The following is a 17,835-nucleotide window of genomic DNA, read 5'->3' as shown; positions in this document are numbered from 1 at the left end:
ATCGAATATAAGTAAGTACGATAATCTGTACTACATGTAAAATAAGATTATTTGAACAACGGTATATGATTTTCTGAACTGCGATGACTTAGTAACGCTGTCTTACAAAAACATACTTCCGAAACGAATTGGTTTGGTGGCCCCGCCTACTAGTATTGCTATATCGTTTTAAATAGATTTCTCTCATTTCCTACCATTGAAAGTGCATACCCACGTTAAATTCTTTTCGAAACTGTACATGGGCTACACTTGACATTCTAGTTTGTTGGATATGGTTTTCATATATTTCCCTGGACTTTCGGCATACCGCCATAGTTTTGGATATGTTTCTTCTGAATTTTTCGATGGACTTTCCTTCCGAAACATCAGTTTCTTGAATATAAGGGCTGAATTTCGCATTACATCTATAACTACAGTTTATATAACGTTTCTATATAGAAAAAGAAATATTATTTTTTAGTACTTTATTAGAATATAATTTCCATCAGTTAAATAAATAAATAAACTGCGGCATGACCAAAAAAAGCTTTAAAATAACAAAACGCCATTGAGGCAATAACCAGACACGACATTATTTATTGATTGTATCATTTGTGCAAGGTAAAAAAATAGAATAAATAATTAAAAAAAAAAGATTTACCCTTGGTCTATCACAATAACTAAGTTATACTGAGTGCCACATTTACAAACATCGGCTGCTTTATAAGTGAAAATACACAAGACCATATTTTTCTTTAACATAACAATTTTAATTAATAAGCAAATATGTTTTGGTAACATAGGAGTGATTTCGGTAAATTAATACAAAGTACATAAATTTTTCTGCCTGGTACATTGATTTTGGTATTCTTAGCAACAACGTAGATTCACAGGTCCAAAAATAACGTTAAAAAGTTGTAATTGTGGAAGCTCCAAGATCCTAGCATTTCATATTGTTAAAATATGTATCATCGTAAGGCGAAAAACATTCAGAAAAGTTTTCAAAAGTTGTTTTAAAACTTTATCACATTTTAATTAATATATGGGAGAAATGAACAGATTCCTTATAACAAATACACCATTAGTAAACTTAAATAATTGGTCGTAAAGTTAATTCATTGAAAAAATAATTACGTTTTTATATTTGTAGTCCGCACGATCCAAGATAGAAACTTATGGAGAAATGTAATTAGGAAAGCCGACTCCGCATAGGGATAAAGACAAAGATAATGATTCGTAGTCCGCACGTGTAGATGACTATATGAAAGAACGCTATCCAGATGAGATGCCTGGGTTACAATACAATTTTAAATGATTTAGTTACATTAATTTAGAATAGGGGAATTATTTACGTCTGAGCTAGTACACATTATTTCATATTAAGTGTGTTGAAAAAATTGCCTATATAACAATCATTTAAAGATTTTATGTTTTTTTTTTGCGGATGCACCACAATAAAGTGTAATTCAAGTTTGATATTAAAATGATATAATCTGTAAATATTCTTTTTATGTCACCATCAGAACGATAATTTCAGAATTATTTTTACTTATCATATTGTTACAAAATAAAATTTACAGAATTTTTAAGTTTATCACTTTAGAATACCACTGATAATATCACGGACAAAATAATAATATTTTGTACACCAATTTATGTAGTGTAATACAAAAAACCTAAATATTGACCACAAGCGGTTATTTACTGTATTTCTAATAATCTTTATGTCACTGACACCAGAAATGCTGCGAGAGATTTAATTAGTAATACCGTGATCTTTATAAATACGAAATCGAATTAAACAAACCAATGTGTTTTAGATCAACCTCAGTTTATTATAACTGTGTAGCAATAATTATTATCTACAGTCGTAAACCACGTAAATGTAAGGGATAATTAAGTAAGGACTAATACTAATAATTTTTTTAAATAAAGAATAATTTTCAAATTTATCACGATCAAAATATACATATATAAAACGTATAAAAAATTAATGAAAGTGTAACCAATTACACTGAACCTCAGATGGATGAGAGTGTAATGGAATTACTTTAATGTCTTATATTGGTGCAGATATCATTACATTTTGCTTTAAAATATGGGTTATTGCAGTTTAATAAAAGTGATGTAATAGCTATTCTCACTAAACTTTATAAAAAAATTACCTATCACTGACCAAATTGACGTTTTTTATTTTTATAGATAATATAATTGTTCCTATAAAATTGCAATAGACACATACCTCTTTATACATACTGAGAACACAGGGTTCCTTTAGCCAATAAGGGGCTTTGTTCCCTTTCAGAGCTTGAAAGTTTGCAGTGTTGCCATTCTGTTTTATGTGTTAGGTTCTGCGAAATAGACACGGATATACCACACAGAAATATTTAAGTACTGTATCATTCTTAACATCAACTTTAAGCAAATCTATCAGCGAATATGCACTAGCTATAGTAACTATCAAACCGTATGTTGACTTCTCCAGAGTTCTTAAAATATAAAAAAATGTTCTTATTCCTAAATATTTTTGTGAAAAATATGGCTGGAATGTATATTTTCAAATATATGAAAATTTCCATGCACGGTTTAACTAGAAATTGTACAAATTACATACAAAACGGTGAATAATCCTTCTTGAGATTAACCAGATCGCTTGAACCAGTCAAGCCAGCACTCAAGATTAATAAAGTAGTAAGGGTGACTAAAAAAATAAGTTAAACATTTAACAAAGCCTTCACAATTTAAAAAAGAAAACAACTAGACTAGTAGTCCTACAAAGGAGTCTGTAAGTTACAACCGATGGACGTTTTTTTTAAACTTACATCATTGTTAAACAATTTCAAAAAACATTTCTTGTGCCTTTGATGGAACACGTTATATTTTCATTGGAACAGATTGATTTGTAGCAGTTGGAAGTGGAGATATTTGTGATTCAATGCTAAAGGTGGCACAGTTATTGTTCGGTAGTTATGACTGTATTATGTATACTATTCATGATTGTAAAACCGCCATGGAGGTCCGTTATTGGTTACTAACAGATTATAGTATTGTATGATATTTCTTTGGCGAAGCGTTTCTTGTGATATTAAATATATCTAGTATAAAAAAAATATTATCGTGAACACAGCTGGCAACTGCGGGTAATTTTTTGTAGATTTCATTACATGGATCCGAGAAAGCAGAAGTATCCGTGGTGTTAATTTACGATTGTTCAATATTTCGAGTTCTTCCTTGAATGGACACTAATCTACTATACGTGTTTACAAAACTAGTTTGAATAATCCAACAATAATCTGCTTTGTAAACCAATAATATCCGTTAAGTTAATTGTCTCCATTATTATCTATGTATTAATAAAACATTCCATATTTTGGGATCTGTGTTCCATTTAAAACAATTTTGAGATTTGCATTAATCAAATTTAAAGATCTGACTCAGTGAATCGGGACAGTCCCAATAATCATCACTAAGCAGTGCCGGATCTAGACATTTGCCTTGGGGGGAGGAGGAATCCAATAAAACACCCACCAAAAGACAAATAGTAACTATATGCAATAAGTTCCCATAATTTTATTAAGTAGCGGGTTTATTGGGTTGAATTTGTCTGTCTGTGGTTTAAGTTTCATATCAGAAAATATATGTTTATATTTCAACAATTTTTGTCTTTAATTTTGGACCTTTAAGAGGGGGATTTCCCCCTCCCGTGTCACTAAGTGTAAGTGTAGTTCTAATAATTCCAATATTTTTATTTAAATAATTGACATCATATTTTTACCCTAATTGGAATTTTATTCATCCAGTCGGGTCCAGGAAAAGATGATAATGTATCTTACGTTTTACAGGAATTATTTGTCTAGAAAGGTGTTACAACAAAAGGTAGACTTTTTTGAATCTGAAGCAATATTTTTTCCTTTTTTTGATAATTTTATTGTAATCAAATATTTTCCGCTAATCTGGAGGAAAATATACACGGTTAGTTATTCAAAAGCTCCAAAGGAATTAAGGAAAGACATAAACTGCTAGAGGACGCTTACTTTAGCTCCAAATTTGTTTGGTGTGGTACCAGAGATATTCAAAAAAATAAAAAATAAATTACGGATTATTTGTAACTGTCAACTTGTTTTTGCGTAATCTGTTGTAAAAAGACAACATGAAAGTAGCCAACGAAGTTACATCTGTTTGAAGTTACCGTCAAAATGAAAATACTTGCCGACAGGTGGCGCTAGCATTACATATAATAACTTATGAACCGCTCAGCAAAATCGAAGTAGAAGCACACATTAATCCACTCATCGAAGACTTTCGTTTGATACATTCCTTGACCTTGAGCGACAAGTATGTTTCCCTAAATCTGGTGAAAATATCCCAGTTCTCGTGTTTAGATACAGATGTCATTTAAACATCAAAATAAAGATTCAGTGTGTGCCCTTCCTATTCTAGGAAATAACCATTCATTCAACTCTCCCTCTAGTTCCATCCCTCCTTATGGAGTATTAGGGGTTATGCGTTTCTTGGTAAAAAGTGTAAGATTGCTGACTGGCCGGATTAACGCTATTCATTCAACTAAAGGATAACTATTCTTAATTGCATATTGTGACAAATAAATGTCTTCTTCAAAATCTGTTCAACATACAACCACAAATAGCAGCACATTCGCTAAAACACTTCACTTGAGAAAGACACCGTAAATACTAACGTTAATTAATAAAAAAATATATATGAAAATTTAGAACATAGTAGTTGTCAGTATTTTATTAATAAATTAAAATACATTTTTTCAATTGTTCACAAAAAATGATATATAAAATAATAATTTTAACATTTTTTACTACTGAAGCATCAAAGATAAATTGGAAAAAGTCAAAACGTCCACTTGAAATAAATTGTAGGAATACTCGTCTGAAATAAATGTACACTAAAATATTAAAACCATATCAAAATACATATATTCACTTGCATTTTTGTTAAAACACTTTTTACAATTTGTCTAAAAAATTTAGCTAAGTGATCGACAACAGAACTAGGAGTGCCAACATACTATCAATTACGATACTAATTTAGGGATTTTCTTTCTTGAAGGTTTTCAGGACCAATCTTATAAGTATCTTTAATAAATTACTTTTAGAGATGGAATAATTACAGCTGAAAAGATGTCGGAAGTATACTGAAATTATTTTTACTTATTATGTAGACACTGCATTTCGTATTGACACTGCAAGCCACTGACCAAATGTTCTCAAATATTCTTTATTTGAATGCATTAATATATATTATACACGCGTGTGTGTGTAAGGTGCTAATTTTCTTCGTGTGATTATCACGGATAATCACGGTTTATTTTACTCTGTCTGCAGAAGTTCTGAAGAGTTCTATTGTTGTTTTTACACTCGAATGCAACCGGATGTGTGTCGTATCCCCGGTTTTCTTTTTCCCCTCCACTTCCCTTTATGACCAATCGCATCAACTCATATTTTTCATTTCTCAGTACGTGACCAAAGTAGCTCAGTTTTCTTTCTTTTATAGTGTTGAGTATTTCTTTTTCTTTTTTCATCTTTCTTAATGTTTGTTACATGCTGTGTCCATGATATTTTCCATAGTCTTCGTTAACACCACATCTCAAAGCTGACAAGTCTTTTTTTAGTTGCGTCCGTAATAATTGTCCAAGCTTCAACTCTTATGTATGTCGCAAGAAGACTTTTAAAACAAGCTGTTCGTTCTATATTCTATCTGAGCTATATTATAGCTAATTTACTATCTGCTACTATATCGAGTTCTGCCGTGAAGGGTCAGCAGTCTATGATGATTAGATCTTCGAGCATCTTTCATTCTTGTATATGACTACTATCTACCTTGGATATATTTGCAAAAGATCGCGTATGGATTACATCCGATAATATTTATTTCTTAGATTTCAATTGATTGTTCTATCCATAAAAACTAGTTTATCATGAATATATTAACAATATATTGATTAGCTGGTGAGACCTGCGTTGATGTACGGCCCGGCGGTGAAGTGTGGTCCGTAAAGAAGGCCCAGGAAAAGAAGATGGAGGTAGTTGAAATGAAAATACTACGGTGGATGTTGGATGTACAGAAGGAACAAGATCAGGAAGGACGTGATTGGGGAAAGAGCTGGAGTGACATACAGTCTCAAAAAAGGTTCAGGAACAAAGACTGCGATGGTTTTGTCACGCATGACGTAGAACTATATGGGACGAAGGATAGGGGAAGAAGATTGAGAGTCATATACTACCAACATAAATGGTAAATTTACGGATTAATTATTGTAACAAAAATCTAGCATGTGAATAACATAAATCTTCACGTCACTATCTGTCATCTGTTTTGTGAAACATGAAATTTGACATATTTCTATGTGCATCTACCACGTGGTTGACCGTGGTACACAACTTGGCATATTTATTGGCCAGAAGATCATAAATAACGGTAGAGTGAGAAGGTGCGAGTATTAAGACCTGCTCTGCAACTGTTAAGACTCTTTTTTCTTGACCTTGAACACATTTTAAATATTTTCAAAACAAAGAAAACAGCTCTGGTGTATATGCGAATGTTATTAGCACCATTTAACCTACGTGAGAGGTTTCCTGGAATTATTTTGCACCAATTAAGCACTGTTGACATGTTTTAAGAACCAATAAGATGAATAAATGAAGATAACATTCAGATAATCTCACGTAAATCTCCCATTTAATTGACAATCAAATCAGAATTGAATTGTTTTACGACATATACTGTGTTCACCAATGTAAGTAGAGGGAACTCCTCCGGAAGCTGAGAGTCCTTGTCGCGGTGAAGGGACTCTTTATGCTCGGTTGTGATCTCCAATTCTGTGATAGGTTTCCAGCCTTTTTCCGCCATGCGGGCAAGAATAAACTAGGAAAAAATAAACAAAAACCGCGATGAAACTCAGCAAGGACCAAAAAAGAAGCAGCGAGCTGCGTAGCGGTGAAAATGTATAAATATCTACTGAACAAGGTTTCGACACCAAAGAGGCTCTACAACAGGCGTTAAAGCCTATATGAAGCCCATAAAGATTGAGGGTATACACAAAAGATCTTTTAGGCCGCAGTGTGAAAATGTCTACGAGGTCAGACGGTCCCTTTATCTACAATCTACCTGTAGAAGTATCTTTTGTGTTTCCTGGAATTAATGCTACAAATATTTTTATTTTCTTTTTCTCTGCAGGATGTTATAGCTGACATCAATACATAATAGACACATTATAAGTAAAAATATTTGTTAAAATCAGCAATAACTAACATTACCAATAATTGTATTCCTTCTCGCAAAAAGTAACTGCCAAATAATAAAGTTTCTATAAAAAATATTACAGTTTCCACTGGGGAAAGTAAATTAAACTTGTTCACAAATAGCAACTTTACGATTTAGTGACTTTTTACATTTGATAGCAAAATTTTAATAACAAAAATTATGTTTGTTTTCAAGAGATTTTAAAATTTGAAAAAGTAGTAGTGGCTACTGTATAATAGTATTACTCATTTGGGTATTCCACTAGATATTTAGACAACAGATTCACAACTATTAACAAATAGTTGGCGCGTGTTCAACGCTTTTAAATATTCTTAGGCGATATTCATATTTTCATAAGAGATCTTGTTAGTTTTATATTTTATAAAATTGTAACAGGAAGACAGACGTCTGATACGACTATCATCGGATAACACCAGTTCCAAACTCACACTGCACCGCAAGTACCAATTGAGTTAGAATCCAGTCACTACCAACTTTGGTGTTTTTTCAAGGCACTCTCTATTTTCTGAGTAATAAATCTTTAAAATTATCCTGTTTTCGTGAATTTCAAGCCACACATTAAGGCTGAACAAAACAGGCATTTATCAAAAACTCCACTAACTTCACAAATGTAATCTTCTCCTTTGTTCTTAGTTGGGTTTTTCCTGTGCAAGTATAACATAGTTTTTTGTATACTTCATCGAAAGGACATATTAATAATAAATTTATAAAATAAAACAGTTTTACTAACTATATTCATTCATTTTAGTATGTGTTTAGTGTAACTACAAATCAATTAAAATTACACACTGGGAAAAGAAATTCGTAAAACTAAACTAAATCTGTAACAAAAATTTCCTAGGTTAAACAAAGATTGGTCCTTTAAGGCCTTATTAATCTAGTACCTTCAGTTAAATTAAAAACGCGGTACAAAAATTAGAATTAACTAACTCAAAAAATCGCTGTAAACGTTGCGACGTTTTAAAGATAAAACGGCAAGCAAATTGTTTTTTAGTGTTAACACTTAATTCGACAGGAAGCTAGAAGTGATCGAAAACTAAAAATGAACAATTTATTAAAACAATTTGCCAACAATCTGTTACAATACTCGATTAATTTGTTTCATTTTCAATGCAATGAAGTGCACCTTATACTACAGAAATATCTAAGCTGTAAGCACATTGAAGAGCGAGTCTGGAGGAGCAATTTTTTTTTCTTGTCTGTTCCAAAAACTGCTGGCGGCAGACTCGCGCGAAGTATCGGCAATATTTTTGGTATTACAGTTTTATGGATTTTGCTTACTAAAAATGTCTCAAGCACCTGACAAGATGGTTGGCGACTCAATCTGAAAAAACAATGCAATTTATTAGCTAAACAAACTAGCCGGTAAAAACCAATAATTTGAAAAAGACCGATTAGGGGAAGCATAGCTTTCTTATCGTTCACGCATGGAGCGATGGTTTTTACTTAATTATTTTTTTTATTATTTTATATTATTTATTTCATGTTATTTTATTAAGAAATGCATATGGGACTGCGTTTACTACTCCACGTAGTGTGTGGTCACACGATCTGTCGTTTCATTGCGTTTCAATCGCTTTATTTTTGCATACATCTGCGCAACCACCACTTCGTCCTCAGTACAAGATATGAAAGCTATGATTGCAGTAAACCATAATAAATATTCTTAAATAAAAATTGTAATAGTCTCTTTCGCAAATATTTAACTTTCAATGGTATACCCGCAACTTTATTTATGGTATTTTTATTTTAAAGGAACCGAAATAATGCGCTCAATCCTATAATGAATAGAAATAGAACAGGTCTCTAATAAGGATAACTTTAAGTATGAATACTGGAAATTTGTAAACTCCTAACATAAAAATGACACAAGAAAATAGTTCAGAACCATAGTAGTAGGATTTGATTCTTCTTTCTTCTTCCAATGTCATACACTTCCAACGTGTGGGCGTTCATACGCCATCTATTTGTAATTGTACCTCTCTGGCCAGCATAACAATTTCTCCTGCATTTTCAATCATGCACCAAACTCTTATATCTTGCAGCCACAAATATTGCCTTCTTCTTAGACCTCTTCTTCCCTCTACTTTGTCCATTAAAATCGTTTGTAAGAATTCACGATCGGTTCTAGCTCTTTTTAACACTTCCTCGTTTGTCACATGATCAACCCATGAGATACGCAGTAGCTTACACGCAGAGTCCATATTTCAAATGCTTCTATGATTTATTGATTTTAATTGGAGGGACCATGTTCCAACCTGTTATTTCTTTTTATCTCTCTTACAAGTTGATTTATAATTTAACGATTGAAATAAAAGAAAACAACATAACATATTTAGCATTAAAATGGCCAATGTAATATGACGCGCCGCATTATCGTCACAGTCATATAAAGATCAACAATAAGTAGTAAATAAAATAACGGCACGTGGCACTTGGGAAGAGCCGACAGAAGTTAATACTTCTTATAGCCCGTTATTACTAATATGTTGGTTAATAAAATTTTATGAGTGTTTTATTTTAATTTTATTTTTATTTGAAGCATGGCTTTCTTATCGCGGTCTACAGACTGAGCGGAGGATCGCATAGAGGCGTGAAAAAATAAAACCAACATTAAAAACTGTAATGACTGTAACGATAGATCGCGTCACCACACACTTTGCGCGAATGGAATCAAATCGAATATCGAATGGAATCGGCCGCGTCGCATCGGATCTGGCGTCGTATTTTCGAATTCGTTCGAGCATATTTCGCATACGAAATTAGAAGAAATTCGCTCGAAATCCAGTTTTTTATATTTTCGAATAGTGCGTATACAAATTTTTTCGTATACGACGACACGAATGGGTATGAACCATTCGAATTTCGATGCTAGTATACGATCAAAGTAATTTTTGTCATTTCAGTTGTCACTGGGCCCGTGAACGTCAGATAAAATTTCAGCTGATAATTTTTAATCGTTGTTTTAGATTGAACAATACAATTAAATTGACATTAATACCTACCATATTTTTACATTGAACTTTGTTTTTAATGGGTGGTTTAAATAATTTTTTAATAGAAAGAAATAGTTAACGCCCTTGCCGAGGCGATAATATTAGCGGAACGAAGAGGCAAGTTTACCAACCCATTCTTAACCATCTACAAGGACTATTCGGATGTACAATTTCAAAAATTGTACAGATTAACAAGGCCCCTCACAATGGAGTTGATAGAATGGCTTTTTTTTGTTCGGCCGACACTGAACCACCATATTTCATGCCCTTTTTTACTTCTTGTTTTAGATAACAAATTCACCATAAACATAAACTAGGTTAAGTAAAACTGCCAATTATTCTTCTTTTTTTATTATTTAAGTTTTGGTTGTTCGAATTTGCAGTGTTGCCGGTGCAAATTCTTTTAGTATACGTATAAAATTTCGAAGGACGTTCAAAAATACAGATTCAAATTCGTATACGAAATTTTTCATTCGAGTTAACTCGTATTCGAAAAAATTCGATTGAATTCGAAAATACGACCACTGGTCGAATCGAATTAGATCTAGTCGAATCGAATGGAATCGGGACCAGGGGTCATATTTTCGAATTCAATCGAATTTTTTCGTACACGAGGTAACTCGAAAGAAAAATTTCGTATACGAATTTGAATCTGTATTTTTGAACGTCCTTCGAAATTTTATACGTATACTAAAAGAATTTGCACCGGCAACACTGCAAATTCGAACAACCAAAACTTAAATAATAAAAAAAGAAGAATAATTGGCAGTTTTACTTAACCTAGTTTATGGTGAATTTGTTATCTAAAACAAGAAGTAAAAAAGGGCATGAAATATGGTGGTTCAGTGTCGGCCGAACAAAAAAAAGCCATTCTATCAACTCTATCAAGTCTCTCAACTCCATTGTGAGGGGCCTTGTTAAACTGTACAATTTTTGAAATTGTACATCCGAATAGTCCTCTAGAGGGTTAAGAATGGGTTGGTAAACTTGCCTCTTCGTTCCGCTAATATTATCGCCTCGGCAAGGGCGTTAACTATTTCTTTCTATTAAAAAATTATTTAAACCACCCATTAAAAACAAAGTTCAATGTAAAAATGTGGTATTAATGTAAATTTTATTGTATTGTTCAATCTAAAACAACGATTAAAAACTATCAGCTGAAATTTTATCTGACGTACACGGGCCCAGTGACAACTGAAATGACAACAATTACTTTGATCGTATACTAGCATCGAAATTCGAATGGTTCATACCCATTCGTGCCCTATACGAAAAAATTCGTATACGTACTATTCGAAAATACAAAAATCTGAATTTCGAGCGAATTTCTTCTAATTTCGTATGCGAAATATGTTCGAACGAATTCGAAAATACGACCCCAGTCGAATCGGATCGAATGGAATCGAGTAGAATAGAATCGAATCGAGTAGAATCGAATAGAATCGGGTCGAATCGAATCTAAATAAAATAAATCATTAAATTAAATTAAAAACTATCGCCCGTGCTTAAACAATAAGAAAGCTACACTTCCCCTCCTAGACCACTCCCGGAGTGCCACATCCCGTTTTTATTTTATATAAATATGTCCAAATTAAAATTAGCCAAATCGGTGCAGTAGTTCTCGAGTTATTATAAAAATAATGACGTTTGTTAAACGTAATTTTATATTTATAATAAGTGTAGTTTAAATGATTTTACACCTGAACTTTACCAACTACATCCTAAAAGTTTCCGATAAGACACCATTTGGTGTAACAGACTCGTGTAATTCGTTTCCAAAGTCAATTTATCTTTAATTCTGAGGCTATATATATATATATATATATATATATATATATATATATATATATATATATATATATATATATATATATGAGATATATATACGGACTAGGAAAGAACGAATTACATGTTACATCCAAATATTGATCGAGGCAACGCGATCTTATACTTTGATGTTGACTGTTCCCATCATTGAAACAGAAATGAATTAATTAATCATTGAATGATGATTAATTACGTTAATCACTCATTAACATAACATTCGAACATGTGGTTGACATACCCAAAATGTCATCTGTGGTAGCTTCATAATATAATTCTTTTATCGAAAGTCGATAAAGATATCTCTTAAAACTTCGTGAGTCAAAAGCTCACAAAGATGATACAGACAATCGTCATTCGCGACGATTTTGGCAAGAACGCTAATTTCGATTCATCGATCTTTGCCCGTACTAGATCCTTGAATAAACGAATATGGAAATTGCCATTGTATGCCAACAATTTGACATATCTGACATGGTGCCGTTCCAGGTAGAGTAGTTTCCACACTGTAATACTATATACTCAGCCCTCCTCTTGGGGATTCATCTTGCCAGCTAAATGAAATCCTCGAATGATTAAAAAATGGTTTTTTTGTATACATAGATACTACAAAACTCCATTTATTTACACCGAAATGAGCTTTTTGTAATCTTAAGTACCCTTTCAGACGAAGCCACTGGTGTCCCATACCGATGTCCGCCAGCCGTGCAAACGAAACACCCGTGGCTAACTTTTAAAAAATATTTTTTAAATTTTGATATTACTCTTTCCCATGCATTTGTTGTAGCAATGTTATTACATATTGTTTTAATTTATGGTCCCAAAGAACTAGTTTCTCTTCAACAGCAGTTATAAAATCCTCCTTATTGAAATTCTCATTAACTTACATACTTAACATTTACCTCAATCTGCTTACCAAAAAATATAACAAAATCCTTAGCAACACGGCGCTGCCGATTCATAACTATTTATAAGATGCAACCAATAGTCGACTGCGCTCCAGAAAATCTCTACAGAGAATACTGCGCTCCAGAAAATACAAATTTCAGAATCAGTCGCAGCCACAGGGTTCAACATGATCACCAAATGGATCCACGACTGGTCGGCAGCTCAACCAAATACAGCCATACCTTGCATCACAGAGACACCTACTGGATTTGACCTACCACGTAAAACCTGGTTCAAACTAAACCGCATCAGAACTCAACATCGTCGATGTGCAGATATGTTGTACAAATGGGGCAAGCTACCATCACCGTCAGGCAGCTGCGGCGAGGTCCAATCTATCAAGCACATAACGGAGGAGTGCCACCAGCGAGCCTATGAAGGTAGTTCATAAGACTTCCTGTTTGCGACGATCGAGTCAATTAACTATATAAACAACGTCTACGTTTGCCTATAAACTGGGTATGAGTATTTTTATATCGAGTCAATTTTAACGTATATTGTAATGTTTATTATAATATGGTAGATGTGTCGAAATTCCATACTCTAAATAAATAAATAAATAAAACAATGCTTTACTGCAATTGAACAACGCTGGAGGACACTGGTGTTCGGCACCAGTCGCTTCGTCTGAAAGGGTACTAATATTGTTTATTAAAATATGTTCATAATTTAGTTCACATACAAGCAAAATTCGATATATACTAGAAAATCATTTTTACGATATTAACCAAATTCTCCATTTTGATGGTATTTTATATTTCTGTCTATATTTCCTTTGTAATATACAATTTAAGGTCTACCGTCTGCTATACTGACCTTTATCTCCACCAATAACAGACCTACGTTTCTGGGCTTCGTCGCTCGATCTGTTGGCCATGTTGATGCCTCCAGTTCTAATGACGGGGTTACCAGCCACGTTGACCGTGTTGTGTTGCCCTGCCCGGATTGGTTTGGCGATTGTGGCTGCTGGGCCTCTTCTTGCGAGGTTCTTCTGCCTCACAGCCTCTTTAATGCGGTCAACCTCGTATTGGTATCTACAAATGGTAATTATTAGTATTTATTATATATAGTTTAGCACAAATCATTTTGACAGTTACACAGTAAATTCGTCAATTTTTGATTGTTTATTGAATAAAATAAATCAAAATCACCCAGAAATAAGCGAAATTACTCAAGAAGGAAAATAATAAAAATAATTACAGCCAAAAAACAAACTCAGTGCGGAAACTAAGAAAACATTTGATTAATACAGACTAGCAAGAACATAAATCATTATCAAATATCTCCTCAGATATAAACCAGAAATTATAAAATAGACTAGTTAGTGAGGTAATGTTAATTGACGTGTGGATTTGAAAATTTTGAAATCGGGTTCAGATCTGGAAATCAAAACGTCAAATAAAGTAATGCTATAAGTAGCTGTTTTAGGGTAATATGATTACCCTAATACATTTTTAATAATGGAATAAAATTTCGATAATTTTAAAATAGATTTCACTTTGATAACGATTATGATTAGAGACAAAATGGAATCAGAACTAGCACACCTGTGTGCAAGAAACAATCTACAACATAGCGAATGTTCGAATGACATGGAACAATATAAAAGATGTCATTCAAACTACCTCTGACGCTCATCTAGAACGATCAACAACAAATATAAATAAATCTGGGATCACCGATGAGATACTTTGCCTTATGGAAGATGGGATTTCAAAAAATCCAATCACTTACAATAAAATCATTTTGAAGTAGTATTATTAAACAAAAATGCCCACAGCATCTGCATGGTCTGCATGACGATGTAATTTTTATAGGAGTATTAAAGAAATTGCCATCATCACAAAAAAATCCTATAACATATCTAAAATACGATGGAAAATTGATCTTGGTTCCAGTAGATATATGCAATACATCGAAAAACTATGCTCAATTGCTCTTTGAATATCACAGAGAAACTGACAACCTGTCAACTGGGAAGAATGGCCAGGCCCAGAAATTTGAAGTCTAAGGTTCGGTTAGCTACGAAGAATTGAAAGAGTCTTGGTTATCACAATGTGCCTGAAGAAGTTCTCTCATGTTCAAAGCATCTCGTGTATATTTTTTCTATATGATTTGGGTACAATTCCAACTAACTAGTTAAAATTAACCTTTGTAACAATTCCAAAAAAGGTATATCTCAAAGATTGTAGTGACTATTCACCTATAAGTCTTATGATACATGCTCTGAAAGTTTTTCTTCAAGTCATACATTTTACAAGCGAGAATACTTTTAAAATGTGAAGAAAATGACGAAAAAACACAATTTGGCTTTATAAGGGTTAGATAGAGAAAGACTTTGTTTTCAATCAAACTATTGACTCAAGAGTACTAGACCAACTAATCATAGATTATCAGAAAACCTCCAACAACGCTAAATACGATATACTTTAAATAGACTATTCGAGATAGGAATTGATGCCAACGATATCAGAATTTTACAAGAAACTGTATTGGAACCAAACAGCGGAAAGAATAATCAACAGAGATCTAGTCACAGATGCCTTCAATGTATGTAAAGAGGAATTAAAATTAATGCAATTCCAACAGACAATATACGATATGCAGACGATACGACAATTCTAACACCAACTTTAGAGGATCTTTAACACATATTAAAAATTTTTGAAGCCATGGGTAAACATTTTGAACTTAATATCAATGCTATTAAGACCAAATTTATGGTAATAGGTAGACAGTCCATAATCAATAGTACCTTGACAATCGAAGGAAATACTAGAGCGGCTATTATGATTTAGATATCTAGAACATGGTCCATTAAAGTTGTTAATTTGTCGTTAATTTTTGAACTTCCATTTGAAATACTGAATTCGACATGTTTGTGACTAAAAAATCGTGCCTTTAGAACTTACGATATAATTTTTTCCTCTAACGGAACTATTTTTTTCATTTAAAATTATGGATGCTGTCTAGTGCATATGTGAATGATCTTCTATGATACAAATTCTTAGTCTAACAACAGTGAAAAATACAATGATTTCGTTCCGAGATTCTAGAATAGATGGAAGTCCAAGGGAGTCAAATCGGTTAAATAGAGTAGAGGTTTCAGCATTTCATAGTGCATATTTCACTATTATTAGGTCATTTTTGCAGTCAAGTCATAGACACCATTTACAATCTTTTAATAAAGTATTAATATAGCATTTTCAAAAATACAATGTGAATATTTCTAAAAGAGAATAAGATATTTAAACTTTTCCCGAGAACAAATTTAATCTGTAATCTTCTGAGTTATTTCCGAGAAAATTAACAATTATACAAAATAGCATAGTTTTTATTTTTTTTTTTAATTTGGGATAGCCAGGCAATAGAAACAATATACTATAATCTAAAGCATATTAAAATTATTCAGTAATATTGTTCTCCAAATTTTAGAATATTGCGAAAAATTGGCAAATAAATACAAGAAAGAACTTTAAATGATAAAATCTGTACAGAAGACCCAATGAGGAGAAAACAAAATGCAAGACAAACTAAAATTTCAGTGATGACTAACACAAAGGATAAAAAAGACTGAAACAAGAAAGATACTCTATTTACAGAATTAATTAATATATCTTAGTGCAAAAATACGTTAAAAATGCTTATGTAACTCAACAAAAGCAAAATACATATGTTTATAGGACTTACCCGAGAATAACAATAAATTATATTATTTTTGAAATTTAATTCCTCGTACAAATTTTCAAACCAGGATTACAGATCATGAGCGTCGAATAAAGAAAAGTAAGACTATTACCAAACTGTAATACTTTGAATATTAAAGTCAATAACTAAAAACGATTAAAAACCACATTTGTAATAGAAACAAATGTCAAATATTAAATTTCAATGAAAATCAAGGAGCAAAATGTAATGTAACAAATTCCCCCAATACAACGCCTAAACTGTCCATGAAATCCCCTTTTGTCTAAAATCTAAATAAAATATACAAAACAGATTTAACCTTTTGCGGTCTCTCATTGCGCCTTCTTTGGCTTCCTTCAGTGCCGTTTCCAGTGCTTTGACTCTTTCCATCGTAGCCCGCAGTCTCTTTTCGAGTTTGGGAAGTTCACATCGCAGATCCGCATTGTCTCGTACCAACTGCTTGTGGACTTTTGTCAACTGATCGAGATTATTTTCGAGGAAAGATATTTTCTGTTTTTGAGCCAGAGAGCCGCCGTCTTCCTCATTGTCTTCCGACGAAAGATTCTTCTTCATACGTGCCTGAAACATAACTGGTTAGAAATCTTTGATAAAAGGCTATTATTGAAAAAAAAAACATGTTATAACCTTATTAAAAATAGACCAACCGCTCTTAAATATTGCCGTATATATTAAGAAGGACATTCTAGAAGCAAGGCTATAAAAAAATGAATTTTAATACAAATCGGGCTACCATTTTAGCAAAACGGGAGGTATTAAATTAGAAGCGATGGAAAGCCAAGATTTAATAATCTAAAGAAATCAAACATAATGAAATGACACTAGGTAAGATGATCTCCTCACATGTAGAACAAGATTCCTTCTAATCAAAGCTTGGACGGTAACAAAGAATATTTCATATTTACCAAAAAACAGAGGAAACACGTCGTATTATACATAATACTTAAACTAATTACCAAAATCATTGGCGGATTGATGCAAAACCATGCCTTTAGTTAATGAGCTAAAAACACAAACTTAACAGAGTATGACGTATTTAAACTATTACTAAATATACAAAAAATTGTACCTAACACAAAAGCATAGAGCA

At 32.6% G+C, this 17,835-nt stretch overlaps 1 protein-coding gene across 1 annotated transcript in view; it reads right to left on the bottom strand.

The window, feature by feature from the left end:
* Positions 1 to 449: 449 nt before the first annotated feature.
* Positions 450 to 17,835, bottom strand: part of Khc (kinesin heavy chain) — a 110,596-nt gene continuing 93,210 nt past the window's right edge. The window contains exons 14-16 of the mRNA XM_072520185.1: positions 17,047 to 17,306; positions 13,857 to 14,074; positions 450 to 8,596 (exon numbers count right to left, since the gene is read on the bottom strand). Of these exons, the coding sequence (XP_072376286.1) occupies positions 8,592 to 8,596; positions 13,857 to 14,074; positions 17,047 to 17,306 (483 nt within the window). The 3' untranslated portion in view covers positions 450 to 8,591. The remainder of the gene's footprint in view (positions 8,597 to 13,856; positions 14,075 to 17,046; positions 17,307 to 17,835) is intronic.

Source organism: Diabrotica undecimpunctata, chromosome 1 (assembly GCF_040954645.1).
Source record: "Diabrotica undecimpunctata isolate CICGRU chromosome 1, icDiaUnde3, whole genome shotgun sequence".
In the NCBI taxonomy this organism is placed as follows: domain Eukaryota; kingdom Metazoa; phylum Arthropoda; class Insecta; order Coleoptera; family Chrysomelidae; genus Diabrotica; species Diabrotica undecimpunctata.
This window is presented reverse-complemented; position numbering and strand designations above follow the sequence as displayed.